This window comes from Castor canadensis, chromosome X (assembly GCF_047511655.1).
Source record: "Castor canadensis chromosome X, mCasCan1.hap1v2, whole genome shotgun sequence".
Classification (NCBI taxonomy): Eukaryota; Metazoa; Chordata; class Mammalia; order Rodentia; family Castoridae; genus Castor; species Castor canadensis.
Window position 1 is genome coordinate 14,733,312 of NC_133405.1, and position 16,348 is coordinate 14,749,659.

Here is a 16,348-nt window from a genome sequence, read left to right on the forward strand (position 1 = left end):
GGAGTACTGCTAACTTTTTTGCTCAGTCTGGCATTGAACAGCAATCCTTCTGATCTCTGCCTCCTGAGTAACTGGGATTATAGTCACCTCATCCATCCCCCATTTTTTTGAGATAGTGTCTCACCGACTTTGCACAGACTGGCCTCAAATTCACAGTTGTCCTGCTTGTGCCTTCTGAATAACTGATGTGTCTTAATAACTGTTGTTCTTCAGCTCCAGAAGCATTGGATGCCCTTTGATTTATGCTGTTTAGTCACTATTCTACTCCTCCCCCAATTTTGACATTGCTATTATACATAGTATCAATGTGACAGCATATAAATTACCTCCCAAAGTGACATTATCTTTGGATTCTTGCTTGAAAGCATGTTAACCCCAAATTTATTTATTTTTAAAACTGTTTTAAATATGCGTCTAACAATAAATTTAATTCCTGATTTATAATCCCAGGAGCTATTAAAATATAGCAAAGGCTGTGAAGGATATACTCAGTTAAAGGAGGCCCTGGACACAATGCTGGATTTATTGAAGTCAGTTAATGATTCCATGCATCAGATTTCAATAAATGGCTATATCGTAAGTAAATTTTAATAATTGTTGAAATTTAAGGGAAGCATGTTGACATCTCTTTCTTAACCTCCTGGAATCTGTTTGAGAAATAACATATAAATGGAGATGAAAATGTTAGCATTATTACTAATAATACTAAGTGAAGAAATGACTTCTTAGCAGCAGTCCAATGGATTTGTAATGGTTTCCTTGTCCTCAACAACCTGCGCCCAGTCCAGACCTAGGGAGATCTTACTTGAAGGACTGTTTGGGTCAGCTAAGCAGACATATGGTCCCAGAATTGCTGCTTGTAATAGTTTAGGGTAGATAATGGAAGAAAAGGATCAAACTTTTAGAGCTTGCAGCCTTTTAACAGATTAGCTCCACCCAGCTCCACCCAGTGGGGAAATGAGGCCTGGTATGTCTTGCACCAATCAGAACTGTGGAAGAGATGGGGAAAGGTTACTGTAGTGAACTGTCTCCACACAGACATGATATGAAGTCAGGGAAAAGGTTTATTTTATGCTCAACACCCCCACAACAGTTTTGCACATTTGTGGTGCATGGCATATTGTAACATAAATAGTTATAATGAATGCATGTCAAAGACATGCAAATTTTGTTTCATGGTTTCAGTAGATCAGGGAAACACTAAAGTTTTGATGTCAGAGATCTGAATGTAGCTGTGCTTTGTACTAATAATGGGTTTTGATTTTTCCATTCTAGGGAAACCTAAATGAGCTGGGCAAGATGATAATGCAAGGTGGATTCAGTGTTTGGATAGGGCACCGGAAAGGTGCTACAAAAATGAAGGATTTTGCTAGATTCAAACCAATGCAGCGACACCTTTTCTTATATGAAAAAGCTGTTGTTTTTTGTAAAAGGCGTGTTGAAACTGGAGAAGGCTCTGATAGATATCCGTCATACAGTTTTAAGCACTGTTGGAAAGTAAGACAATTTGAATTGTGTAATACAGTATTGTTTTATATATATTTCATTTTTCAGAATTTTTGGGTTCAAATGAACATGTTTTGTACTCTAGCTGTACATCTCTTTGTTATAAGAAAGCTTAAGGTAGAAGTCTTATATAGAAGTCAGGTAAAAGAATTTGGGTGCTGGAATGGGAGTTGGGATGCAAAGGTTTGTATCCTTATTTTCCACCCTCACTGCAAGCCCAGGCATTCTCCAAGGGGCTGCCTAGTGTCCTATGGAGCACAGCTTGGAATTATAAGGAAATGTCCCAGGCTCCCTGTGAGCACCCCATTACCAGTGGGACTTGGTCTTGCTAGCAAAGGAGCCTCTATGTTGCAGAAGAGACAATGAAGAAAGACTTTCTTCCTTTTCCTCCATGCAATTTAAAAATAGAGTACGTTTGCTCTTAGCATATTTCCTCTTCCTTTCTGTAGCCCTCCTCCACTCCCTGGCACCATTCTTGGGTATCCAAGGCCACCTATAGTCGGATCCTTTCTGTACTTGTCCTATCTTATCCATTGAAATTATTTTATTCTCTAGTATGAGCCAAGCTGCCATTCTGTCCTAATATTAGTTTGGTATTAAAATTAGAACAGTATTGTTTGGGGAAGTTTCTGAAGCCCCAATAATATTTCCTTTTGGTCTTGCCGTTAGAAAAGAGGAACTTCAATCCCGGTGTGGTGGTGCACGCCTGTTATCCCAGCACTCTGGAGGCTGAGGCAGGAGAATTTTGAGTTTGAGGCCTGCCTGGACTATATAGTGAGTTTGAGGCTAGCTTGTGATACATAGCAAGACCCTGTTCCCCTCAAAAAAAATAGTAAGAAAAGAAAAGAGAAACTTCTCATTCACATGAAGCTGTAATTGATGAATCTGATTTTTTTACACCCAGTGAATTTTATCGTCTAAGTTTTAAATTCTAAAAGCAATGTAACATTTGTCTTACAGCGATTAGAAAATTCAGCAATTACTCTTTTATTTCCCAATCATTTTAGTCATTTTTTTCATGAGCATGTTCTTTCATAGTTGTCATTACCAGTATATTTGAGAACTGATGAAAGTTTCAGGAACACTCGTAAAGAGGACAGGCAATGTCCTATGACAGGCCTCAGGACCAGATAAGCAGGTCCTGCTTTTGATTCTCCCCATAGGGTCAGCTGCCCCTAGCTGTACCTAGCAAGATTCTTGCCCAGGGTCAGGTCCCCATGCTTTTTCCATGGTCTTAGTTTCCCTGCTTCACTTCTGAATCCACAGAAACTTCACATTTCCCTTTAAACCTGTCTTCATTACAGCTGTCCAGTTGCCCCTTTAATACTCACAGTCTGTCTCTAAGTCTCCAGATTTCTAAGGCTTATTAATGACTCTAATAAACATTCATAGGGATCCAAGAAATGGCAATCTATTTCAGATATGGTTTAGATCCTTTGCTGTCTATAAATTTATTCCTTTGGAAGGTACTTTGCCTTCATAAACACATGTAGCTCAACTCCATTTGGTTTACAATGTATTTCTTGTGTGACCTAGTTACTACCTAATGTAGAATTTCTGATTTCTATTGATTTTTATTTTTACCTTAAATTGGACACAATGAAGGGCATGCCAACATAGTGTTTCTTAAGTATAGTAAAGTAAGGAGAAGGGGACTGATGAGGCGATGAAGTCAGGATAATTGATACTACAATAATTACCATGGAAACAGAGAGTGGGATAGATGCAGGGCACATTTCAGTGTAAAGTAGACAGAAGGATTAAGGACTTGGTGACTTACTAGATACAGAAAATAAATAATACTTGACATTTGAAGCAAGAAAATCTGTCTGATTCTTCTTTGGTTTCCTAGCAATACCTAATATCTTTAATAAAAAATTAGCTAATTACGCATGCAAGGTTTTAGACAAAGGTCCATGAGAACATGGTGATGATATAGACTGAGAAAGATGGAAATTCAGGTATTTCTGAGGCTTTCACTTGCTTACTTATGAGATCCCAGCACTAAGCAATTGTTAGCGTTACTGGTTATCATTTTACTAAACAAATAGGATTATTGATTTCAACGTCTTACACTTGCTGGACTTACCCAGTGCAGATACTCTCCTGCTGAGGGTCTTCTCATTCAAAATGGACTCTTATCTTGGCTGCATCACACCAGGCTGGAATCCCATGGCCTGACAATGCTTGTCTAATGTCTATGTGCTCTATTTTAAGTCAGCCACCTACAGGCAAAGAAAAACCCTATGTGAGGTCATAGCTAGTCAGATGGAGAGATTTGAGTACTTCCTATTCCTCACTTTGTGCATTATTATGTAACCCATTTTAATTTAACAACAAACATACATACCATGCCTACTGTGTGTCAGATATATAATGATTGGGTTTCTAGGACAACTAAAAAATTCATTTAATCAATAATGATGTGCTGTATGTTTGCAATGAAAAATAATAAATCTTTTGCAATTCAAATAAGGGAAAGAGTAGAAAGAAAATTCATGTTTTACAAAACTCATTACATGGTCTGAGCATTTAATGCATGCTGCTTAATCCTTACATCAACTCTATGAAATAGGTGTTCTTCTCATTTTATAGCTGAGAAAATGGAACTTGAGAAAAGTTGAGCGACTTGCTTGAAGACACACAGCTAAGTAAATGGCAGACACGGAGCTCCAGCCCAACCCTCTCTGACTCCAAAGCCTGTCTGCTTTCTAGTTTATCATACTACTAAAACAAAGCCATGTGATGAAAGAAAATTAATTTTAAAAAAGATTGAATATGAGTACAATTCATCTCTTACATATTAATATTTGAACCGAAGTTAATTAGATATTTTGGGACATTTTGAAAGTAACTTCTACCTGCATTCAAGGTGGATGTCTGCAGCTCTTTCATTAACGTTATGTTTCATTTCTAAGCATAATTGCTCTCCTTTCCCTTGTTACAGGAAAGCTATCACTACCCTTAATGTTACAGGAAAGCTATCACTACCCTTAATGCTTAGCAGTTTTAATGAGGGTCATGGGGGGACTCATCAGTGGAACAGAGTGTGATGTTTCCTCAGATAATTAGGTAGGAATTGAAAGAAAAGAGGAAAGGCAGGAAAGAACTAAAAGAAAATGTGTGTACAAGGGAATGAAATTGCCTAAAATAGAACTAACCAAGGTGTTCAGCCAATGATGAAAGAAAATTGTGCCAAGCACAAACATATGGAGGAGAAAGAAGCTACGATAAAGAAGGGATATTATGTTTTGAAGTTTTACTGGGTACAAGAAGGTACCACTGTCTCATAAGAGATATTTTGGTTTCTGTAGAGGCTTAGGGATTGGTGGAAATAGAGAGATCCTTGTGTACTTGGCTGATTCTTCCCTGCCCTATAAATTGAATGTTTATAACTTGTAGGGATTCTGTAGAGATAAGTAATCAATTTGTAAAATTAATTGATCTTGCCAATTATTAAAATAATTGAAACTAATTTAAAATAACCATTTAAATTAGTTTCAAATCCTTTTCATTGATGTGAAATTACTTTTACTTCTCTGTTTGACAATGATTTGGTTTGATAGTGTATAATTAATTTATAACAGAATTCAATCTTAGGTGGGATACTTCCATGAAAACATATACATACTCCTGCCTATCATTGTACTTATCATTTCAAGATTCATTCAATAGAAAATGTGTATTTTTCTCAAGTGAGAAAATCTGTTTCATGATGAGGTAGGTTTAATGTAATTTCATATTCAAAATAAAATGCTTATCACAATGTTGACTTATTTGTTATAGATGGATGAAGTTGGAATCACAGAATACGTCAAAGGTGATAACCGCAAGTTTGAAATCTGGTATGGTGGGAAGGAAGAAGTTTATATTATACAGGTTGGTTATTTAAAGATTATTCTAGAAATGGTAATCTACGTTAAGATTTAAAAAAAAATCCTTGAGTTGGTAAAAAAAATTATTTGATCAAATTTCATAAGATCTTACTCCTTTCATACAAGCCACTTAAATACCATTTAAATGTTCTTTGTAGTGTATTCACTTTTTCCAGTAGCACAGGTTTTCTTTTTTTTTTTTTAAGAATCACATAGTTATTATTTAATCACATTGTGTTATGTTTGTTGCATCTCATGATTACTCTTTTTTTTTTAAATTTTATTATTCATATGTGCATACAAGGCTTGGGTCATTTCTCCCCCCTGCCCTCACCCCCTCCCTTACCACCCACTCTGCCCCCCTCCCTCTCCCCCCCACCCCCTCAATACCCAGTAGAAACTATTTTGCCCTTATTTCTAATTTTGTTGTAGAGAGAGTATAAGCAATAATAGGAAGGAACAAGGGGTTTTGCTGGTTGAGATAAGGATAGCTATACAGGGCATTGACTCACATTGATTTCCTGTGCATGGGTGTTACCTTCTAGGTTAATTCTTTTTGATCTAACCTTTTCTCTAGTTCCTGGTTCCCTTTTCCTATTGACCTCAGTTGCTTTTAAGGTATCTGCTTTAGTTTCTCTGCGTTAAGGGCAACAAATGCTAGCTAGATTTTTAGGTGTCTCACCTATCCTCACCCCTCCCTTGTGTGCTCTCACTTTTATCATGTGCTCAAAGTCCAATCCCATTGTTGTGTTTGCCCTTGATCTAATGTCCACATATGAGGGAGAACATACGATTTTTGGTCTTTTGGGCCAGGCTAACCTCACTCAGAATGATGTTCTCCAATTCCATCCATTTACCAGCGAATGATAACATTTCGTTCTTCTTCGTGGCTGCATAAAATTCCATTGTGTATAGATGCCACATTTTCTTAATCCATTCGTCAGTGGTGGGGCATCTTGGCTGTTTCCATAACTTGGCTATTGTGAATAGTGCCGCAATAAACATGGGTGTGCAGTTGCCTCTGGAGTAACACAGGTTTTCTTTAAATTGAGGTATGCACGTGGTATTCGCTAGGGCTTTCAGTTTTTACCACTACACTAGGGGACCAATCAGCTATAGCTGACAGCTTGGCAAGTACTTCTCTGTCTTTATTAGTTTTTCAGAGTTACAGAATTATAATAGTTCTGAGTTCCTTTTGTCCTCAGCATTCCAAGGATTCCTGATTACAAGATATGGTTCAGATTTGCTCCCCGCTTCTAAAGAACATGGTTAAGGCTCTGATCAGATATGTTGTCTGGTCTACCCTGTATGAAAGAAAGGGAGACCAATCAGAGCATGTCAAGATATTATCATCAAATATTCAATAAATCTTTGTATCATGACTTGTGATTGATCCATGTGCTGTTATGTGTTACACATGCTGAGTGCTTTTTGCTTATTTCAATTCCGTTCTGACTAGAATCCATAAAAATACTTTTCCTTGGGTTGCTTTAAGATATAATAATCATTTAACAAACTTTTCTCATAAATAATGGGAGAATATTTAGGGAAGCTTTCATGTTATCATTAGTCACTAAGATTATTTTGAAATTAGTTTTATTTTTGGAAATATTAGAGTTTGTTTTGTTTTGCCAAAATGAAACATAAAAATGCATGTATTTTAAAAAGAACCCTCCTATGAAGAGAGAAAACAAGTGAAATTATCTCTTGCATTCCCTTCAGTTGTTGTTATTCCATTACTTAAGGGCATTTCAGAATGATTTTGAGTTTATTATTTCATCTAATCTGCTGCTTAATGCATAGCTTCTTGGAAGTTTTAAGAGTCAAAAAGCTAGGAGCTTGTCTCCCACCCCTGTACTTTTAGTAGGAGGTGCTTCCCCCTCAATCTTTACATTTCTCCCTATTTTATCTTATTAAACTAAAATAAATTCTTGCTGTAACTTAAAAAAAAGAATCAAAAAGGTAGAATTTGAATATGGTGTTTTAGGGAGTAGATCATGCTTGATATATTTAATTACATTTGTTTCTATTATAAAAACATTCTTTTTAAAAGGAAATGTACCTTCCCTCCTTTTTAATCTTTAGGCTCCAAATGTAGATGTGAAGATGTCGTGGTTAAAAGAAATAAGAAATATTTTGTTGAAGCAACAAGAACTTATGACAGGTAACTTCACACAGGCATTCTTTAGAATAAGAAGTACAGTAATACCTCATTAGCTCAGATTTTGTGAGAATTCTTTGTGGTGATGTGGCTGATATTTACTTTATTCTATTTATAATGAACGGGTTTGTTAAACTGGGCCAGGCACACTGGCTCAAGTCTGCAATCCTAGTTACTCAGGAAGTGGAGATTGGGAGGATATTTGAAAAAATATTGCAAGGTTTTGATCTTTCCAGATTCCAGATGGGGCTTCTCTCTGGTCCCTTTAAGTTCTTGGAAGGTGTGTGTGTGTGTGTGTGTGTGTGTGTGTGTGTGTGTGTTGGTGTATAAATCATTGGTTTTCAAGGAAATTGGTTTTCAAGTGTGGCTTCTCAATAATGCTTATGTAAGCTTTGTTTTAATTCACAGTTAAAAAACGGAAGCAACAGAATCAGTTAACAGAACAGGATAATCTTTCTCCTCAGCAGAATGATGAGTAAGTGAGAATTCTTTAAGAAATGTCACTCCTGCAATCTTCTGTTTTCCATATATGATATGAAACAATGTAATTAAAGTATCTCAGCCAAAAGCCAATCTGCCATTTTAGCAGTAATATATCAAGTAGCACAAACACACCATTTTCTCATTTCTAGGCTTACATTGGAGCATGAGAGTACCTAACAGGTTAGTTTTTTAATCCAACTAAAATACCTTGTGCTCAGTATATCCTGAGGAGAGTTACACATATGCTTACAGTAAATATGGCTGTACTCATTGCTTTCTCTTCAGAGTATTTTTGGTCACCTTCAATTTGATCAGAGAAAGAACTGTAAAAATGTGACAAAATGGGAACAGAGCACATGAAATACTGGCTTATTGCTTTATAGTCATTTGATAGAGACCATTTGCTGATGATTTGATCTTTCTTTGTACATAGTTAGGAGGTATGGACCCTGGAAAGAGCTGGGCCTGGACACAATCAGAAAGTTTTGAAGGAAAGTGGCAGTGCTATATTCTAGCGCACCACTGCTGGTTTAGAGCTGTGGTCTTTGTATTCTGCCTCTAGGAATTCTAAAAGGCTGAATGTCCACATTTGCATATGTGCAGAAAGAGTTTCCTCTCTGATTCTAAAGCCCTGGCCCAGAGATTCACTACACAGCACCTAAATAATGTAGAGACCATGGAATGACTTAGAAATACTGGGTTGTCCTTTGTTTTCATCATCTTTGTGGCTAAAATCGGAGGCGACGTGCAGTGTTTCTTGTGGGAATTTGGAGAACCTGAGTCAATGTGAAAGTCTATCTTCCAGGGTTCACAATACTTAGTCTTTTTTCATACAGTATAGAAACAAAGACACTTACACTTCATGTAGTAGTTGACTTAACAGTAGCGGGTACAAACTCAGCAGTATGAGTTAACTCAAGGTTTCATCTTCATTTATATCTGCCTTACCTAATTCACTAAAGCTAGAATTCCGCAGAGCAACAGAGATTGTACACAATATACCTGTGTTGGATCTAAAAGCAAGCAGTTTTTTCTTTGCATAGCAGAGAACCTGCTGACTTGGATCCTAGGAGGTAGGCTTTTGTATATTATGAGCTATTGTCACACAGACTGAAATAGGGGACATATCAACTGTTTGAATAGATTCTCAGCTTCTTCTTAACACATGGTATTGGAGGAAGAATATCATTTTTAATTTCTTTCTATTCTTAGTTTGTATAAAAGCTCACTTATTTTTATACATTACTATTTCAGAAAGCAACAGGGAGCTCTTATAATTGTTGAGGAAACTGAATCGGAACATACCAATGCTATGGTGGAGGTCAGTGAGGCAGTCGTGTCAGTTCAGGCAGAAGTAAATACAGGTATGTGTAACGGTCATCCCAAGATGAGATTCATGGCTGTGCAAGCTTTTTTCTCCCATTGCTAATTTGGAAAATCTATCCATCCATTATTTTTATATAAAGAAATTGAAGTTAACCCATTTTTATGAGGTTCTCATGTCTTATATATGCAAAACACTCTGGTAGGCACTACAGAGCAGTGGTTGTCAACATGTGGTCCCCGAACCAATAGCATTAGCATCACCTGGGAACTTATGTGGAAATTCTTTGACTCTCTCTGCCCCTTCTGCATCAGAACTATGTGAGAGTTCCCAGCCATTGGAATTTTGACCAGCACTCTAGATGACTCAGATCCGTCTGAGTTTTGGAACCCCTGAAATAGAGGTTGCAGAGATGAATAAAACACACATACTGGCTACAAGGAATGCACTCTTTACTTACCCATGGTTTCATGGCTAGAGCTAGAGAATTCTTATAATTCTTATAAGAATTATGTTAATTAAAGTGATTTTAAACAATGTATTTAGTTCAGCAAATGTTAACATAACACTACTCAGGTGCCAGGAATTGTGCAGTGTGGACCATGAAGTCTAACAAAGATAGACTCAGTTACTATCTTCATAAAGCTACAAGAGTAGAAGATAATTCAACAAGCAATTGAAAGTAAATGTGGTATTACACGAGGGAAATACAAGGTTCTGTAGGAGAACAAAGCAGGATCACCTAGACAACTCTGGCATCTACAGCATAGACTCTCCTGGAGAAATGCCAAATAGAGTGTCTGATACTCAATATTTAAATACTATGGGTGTTAAGGTGAAAGAGTTTTCCACCACTTGAGGAGAATCAAGTAATGATGACCTTTCTCAGTTTCAGTTATTCATTTAAAGGTCACTTCCCTCAGGTTATTTTTTATTGTGGTCCTCAAAGCAGTAAGAAGAGAGCCTAGTATCAATGCCTTTGTCTGACTGGTAAGGAAACCATGTCAGAGAAGGTTAGCATGATTTTTCCAAGGTCACATGAATAGTTTAATGTGAGTGAGATGTTATTTTGTGACTTCTATCACTTAATCTAAATCAATTCAATTTTTTTTAAATTAAGCACCTCCTACATGCAGGCTCTTATGAGGCATACTATGTGTAAACAAATGGTCTCTGCCTAGAAAGAGGGACAAGCCAAATAAAAATAGCAGTAATACCAGGAAGAATCTAAGAAGTACTATTTGATTGAAACCAGTAAAAATATTATAGAAAACTTTTGGAGCAGTTGACTTTCTGTAAGAAAGGGTAAATCTTCTATAAAACATTATTTAACTTATTACTCTTTTTTTTTCTTTTATTATTCATATGTGCATACAAAGCTTGGGTCATTTCACCCCCCTGCCCCCACCCCCTCCCTTACCACCCACTCCGCCCCCCTCCCCCCACCCCCTCAATACCCGGCAGAAACTATTTTGCCCTTATTTCTAATTTTGTTGTAGAGAGAGTATAAGCAATAATAGGAAGGAACAAGGGTTTTTGCAGGTTGAGATAAGGATAGCTATACAAGGCATTGACTCACATTGATTTCCTGAGCATGGGTGTTACCTTCTAGGTTAATTCTTTTTGATCTAACCTTTTCTCTAGTTCCTGGTCCCCTTTTCCTATTGGCCTCAGTTGCTTTTAAGGTATCTGCTTTAGTTTCTCTGCGTTAAGGGCAACAAATGCTAGCTAATTTTTTAGGTGTCTTACCTATTACTCTTAACAACTCTTCCATCATCACCAACTTGCAACCATTCTAAAAATTAAAAGAAGTGTATGACAGCCCCTTTCTGAAATGTTGAATTATAAAATAGCGCAACCTAATTGATAATTTTTTTATATAAAGCACGATACTAGTCTTGATTCACTGAAGGTTGCAGCCTTGAGTATGACATTGCTTTTACTTGTCCCCCAGTGGTGAACCAGCACCTTAAAATAATTGCTACACAACGTTTTTCTTATAGTTTGGGGTGAGATGTCAAAATCTGCAGAAATCTCTGAAGAGCCTGAGGAATGGTCAAGCAACTGTGTCTACTCTACTTATGATGACAATGAAGAAGAAGATAGGCCCCTAATGGTTAGTAATGACATTAAAAAATTCTTGAGGCAGTTGTACTGATAGGACACATAGGGACAGTCTTTTGTCAATATCTGTACAGTCATTAGACAAAAGATTTGAAGCAAATCTTACTATGAATATTTAGCATTTCTTTAAATAGAACTCATTTGACTATATATGGAGCTCTACTGAAGTTGGTGAAATAGTCTTTCCAAATTTCTATAAATTGCCCAGTTTTACCTTTGTTTGTGTTTTTATTTTGAAATGATTATAAGTTAACAAAAATAGTACACAGAGGTCTTGTGTACCCCTCACCCAGTTTTCTCCAAAGGTAACATCTTGCATAATTATAACATTACAACCTAGAAATTGATGGTGGTACTATCCACAGACCTTACTCAGATCCCACCAGGTTTCCATGTACGTGTGTGTGTGTGTGTGTGTTTATGTATAGCTCTGTGTAATTTTATCCACAGCTGTGTTTTTCATTTAGGTATGTAAGAATCAGAGAATAAAGGAGCTTTAAATATACTCTAGAAGTCAGTTTAGATTCGAGATCAGAAAATATAGAAAGTAAAGATTACATGTTAAAAATATTTTAAACATCTGGGGAATATAATTTAGTGGGTTCTTAAAAAATGTGCTAAATTTCAGCATATTAGTGTTAAGGACACACCTTATACAATTGAAAGATGTTGCTTTAGGGTAAAAAGTGTTTCATAGAAGAAATAGTTTCCATGTTGTTAGGGTCCTACTGGGTTATTAGAGTGGATTAGTACTGTAAGATAAATCCCTGCTTTTCTGAAGTCACTAGCTTGGGGGGTAGGATGATGCTTTATAGTGGACTGCTCCTTGGTGTCCTTTCACAGAAACATTTCATTTTGGAAGACCTAATTTTGGTGTAAGAGTAATGGCATGGATACTCACAAAACAGCACAGCATTGACTACAAAGTAATAGATATGTTTTCTTCTAATAATATGATGACCATAATGCATACTTGTATGGTGGCTTGTAGTTCACCATGTGATCTCGTTATTGATTCTACCAGTATGAGTATAAGAAAGGCTTAGCTTTCATACCTGTAATTTGTAATGGAGAAAACTGAGGCACAGAACTGGCAAGAGATTTATCTAGAGCTAATTGCCTAGATCAGTAGTTCTCAAGTTTAAAATGAAGGAACCCTTTACCTTCTTAAAATTTAAGAACTCTAAAAACTCTTACTTACATAGGTTACATCTACTGATACATTCTTTACTACGAATTAAAATGGAGAACTAAAATATATTTATTTTCAATTATTAAGCCCATTATAAAGTTGTGTAAATAGCATTTTTATTAAAAAGTGTCATTTTTCAAAACCAAAAAAATAGTGAGAAGTGGTATTTTAAATACTCTTTGTAAATGTGTTTAATATATAGAACTGGATTCTCATATCTGCTTTTGCATTCAATCTGTTGTGCTATCACACATTAGATAAGCCCTAGAAAACTCCACTGTACACTTGTGAGTGAATGATCATGAGAAAGACAAATAATAGCTTGACCTATCAGAACCCCTTGGAAGGGTCTCTGGAAAAAACCCTCAGTGGGTCTCCCTCCCACACTTTGAGAACCACTGGCTTAGACTAATAATAAAAATAAGTTTATTTTCCTTAATTAATATTATCTGAGCATGAATTGGATGGGATTGGTGTTCAGATGTAAGCCAGCAAGTCAGAGGAAACTGTTTGTGTTTAAAAATTTGCTATAATAGATGGTCTAGGAAGAGATTGTTAAGAACTAAGCCTTAAGTAAACATTTTTTCCAGCTATGTAGTCAGAAAAGAAAGTAAATCTGCAAAATTGATTAATACTTTAATCACAGGGAATGGGAATGCATAAAAACCTGTTAGTTTTTGTCTCTTCTCCCAGTAGCGATGAATTCCACAACCCTCCCCTCTCCCCAAGAATAAAGAAATTGAGATGAGCTGCTCTTTGGGCTTAACTTTGTCAAGTCGGAAACTAAGAAGTAGGCTGGACGTTGTGACACACACCTGTAGTGCCAGCATTGGGAGGCTGAGGCTGAGGATTGTGAGTTTGAAGCCAGCCTGGGCAACATAGAGAGTTCCAGGCCAGCCTGCACATAACAAGACCCTGTCTTAAAAACAAACCTGAGATGTAATGGATTCCACCTTGCCTTGTAGAGACCCGTGTCGGAGATGGCTCTGCTATTTTGATGAAGCTACTATGCCAAGTAGCACGTAGCTCATTCTTGCCTGTTCCTCAGCCTCTTTGGAAAAAATACTGCTCCAAAGACGTTCAGCCCAAATGATGTGAATGTTCTGTTCAGGTTCACTCCTTTGGACATGCAAATAATCAACAGCACATGATTATTTCTTTTTGTTTTCATTTTTAAAACGTTTTAATTATGGTACTCTTTGTTTTTAAAGTCATGTGTAAGATATTGTGCTGGAAGAGTTCTCATCTTAGAATACTTTGGGACTTGAAAATAGTTTCTTCTCTACTTTGTAACCAAATGCAATCAGTGTGCCTTGGATTATTTAGCTTATTCTGAATTAAATTAAAATGATGGCTGCAAAATGAGTAAGGTCGAGTGAAGCACAACAGTATGATTTAATTCGCTTTTATTGGACCTAGAGCTTTTGTGCCAATTATTTTAACCTGTGCTAGATGATGCAAATTCCAGAAATCCTTTGGAGGCATTAGTAAATTTTGTTCAGGGCTATTGCCTTTTGTATGTACCAAGATAAAATTTTCACAAGAGTAGTTTACAAATAATTGTATTTAAAAGTTAATATTTTATGGTTGTTTTCTGGATTTATGCTTATAATTCATGTAACAAATTAGTTGTGCACTATTATTTTTCTGTACATTTCATGCTGTAATTCTTTTTCCAAATAAAAAATAAAATCTTCAGGTTATGTAAATACTTGTTCTGTTTTCTTTTCCATCACAAATGGCCCCAGTTTTATTTGTTCCTGAAGAGCCACTGTAGCTACCACATTTACCACTGAGGTAAAGAGTGCATTCTTTGTCATAGAAAGCAGATAGTTATGCAAGTAGTTTTACAGTCAGGGTTGTAATATAATTTTTCAAAACAATTTTACAGTCTCCAGGTAAATATAAGGCATTAGCAGACTACAAGAGAGAGGTTAGAAGACCTCTTGGCTAGAAATGGAGATGTCATTCAGCTTCTCCAAAAGGATGCTGAGGGTTGATGGTGGGTGCATTTGTGATGCCTGTGATGACTTCTGCACATGAGTAGCTAATCAAACATTGTGCTTTACCTGCATATTTTTGTATAGTCTCCAACAGCAGAATTATCACAGTGATGTATTTAATTTTCATTGCTTCAGCCATGCCTATGTAACACCCTCAAAGTGGTGTTCACCTTTGGTGAGTGAAAGATGCATTGAAAGAAGCAAGCACAATGAGTCTGCATGGTTTTTTCTTTTTTACGATTTATCTTTGGCTCAGGTGATTTAGCTGATAGATCTAGCCCTTCATAATTACTGAAGGTCACATTCCATTTGGTTATTTAAATCATTCACTAATCTCATATCTAGTAAGTGCCCACTGAGTGGTAGGAACCAGACTTTGCCACTTTAAGACATAGCCACAATTCTATAAGTTCAGATATTGAGTTTTTAGCTTTATCATTCTATCCTTATACATTTGACTTTATATAGCACCAACTGCAAAGATGATTCTGCCAATATACTGTTTGTGAGAGAAGCCAAAGCAGGGAGAAAATGTTGTGTGGAAAAAGACTGAATGAAGCGTCTGCTTCCATAATTCTTTCAGAAATTTTAAATTGAGTCAATAACTTGAACTGAAATGCTACATTGACCATGTACGCTAGCCCTAAAAGTGGAGGGGTGTATGCACAAGGGTAAAAATTAATAATAGATCATTGAAGTAATAATCTTTATTTTCTAGAAACCTAAGTCCTTTGTAGGTTACTCAAAGGACTCGAGCATATTGTCATGAAAGTCTTTGAACACATGCAATAGTTTTTTGAAAATTCTAGCTGCAGTGTAATCTATTACTATTACCTTATTGTTGTTGAGTACTAATTCATATTTATTTAGGTTGGTGAAAAATCTAAACAAAAGAATGTCTGATTCCAGGGGGCAGTTTGTGGATTTTAATTGGTGACTATAGGTTTTGGAATGCCAAAATTACAGGCTTAGTATGGAAAAAAAACTTTTACAGTACTTGTTTGAAGGCTAAAATGTCTAAATCTTTGCCAACTATGATGCTGGCATAGAGTGAACACCTCTCTATACTTAGAAATAAATCTGAAAATGTATTATGTTAGCCAGATGGTAAGTTTTTTCTTTAATAGATTTTTATTTGTGAGTCAAGTTTTTAAAACATGTTGAACTTTTCCTTACAAGATAAGCCTGAAAGAGATTCCAGATACATGATGTCTTGTAGGAGTTTCTTCAGAATGAAGGAATCTCTGAGGATATGAAAAATACTGAGGATATGCTCTTAAGGTACCTTCCTCATGGTCTAAGAATGCTTCACTAGTGTGTGTTTGTACCTCTCACTTGCGCACGTGTTATTTTTGTATGGTGTGTTTTTGTTACATGTACCTATCAACAAACACACAAGCACATGCACCCATGTCTGCACTCAAGATATAACATGTGGAGCGAGTATGAATTAATGAGATGTCATCTAATGTCATTTCTATTAGACCAACCCTAAGTATAGAATAGAAAATTTCTATATGTAAACCAGTATTGTTACAGATTTTTCTTCTTAGTTACACTTACCTATCTCTGAAAAAAACAACACAGAAAAGAAAAAAAAGATTTTTATTATGCACATAATTCATATGAAATGTAGTTTTGGCCTTGTGTTTGAATTCCAGGTAATAGTACACTGTTTTT

At 36.3% G+C, this 16,348-nt stretch overlaps 1 protein-coding gene across 9 annotated transcripts in view; it reads left to right on the forward strand.

The window, feature by feature from the left end:
- The window catches only part of Mcf2 (MCF.2 cell line derived transforming sequence), a 104,612-nt gene extending 90,254 nt beyond the window's left edge, over nt 1–14,358 (forward strand). For 4 of the 9 annotated variants that reach the window (XM_074062684.1, XM_074062687.1, XM_074062691.1 and 1 more), the window contains 8 exons: nt 451–576; nt 1,276–1,497; nt 5,293–5,385; nt 7,467–7,545; nt 7,951–8,017; nt 9,280–9,389; nt 11,353–11,465; nt 13,631–14,358. In XM_074062684.1, the coding sequence (XP_073918785.1) occupies nt 451–576; nt 1,276–1,497; nt 5,293–5,385; nt 7,467–7,545; nt 7,951–8,017; nt 9,280–9,389; nt 11,353–11,465; nt 13,631–13,663 (843 nt within the window). In that variant the 3' untranslated portion in view covers nt 13,664–14,358. Of the gene's footprint in view, nt 1–450; nt 577–1,275; nt 1,498–5,292; nt 5,386–7,466; nt 7,546–7,950; nt 8,018–9,279; nt 9,390–11,352; nt 11,466–13,358 lie in introns of all 9 variants that reach the window. The other 5 variants (XM_074062688.1, XM_074062690.1, XM_074062686.1 and 2 more) reach the window with 4 other exon arrangements.
- The last annotated feature ends 1,990 nt before the right edge of the window (nt 14,359–16,348 follow it).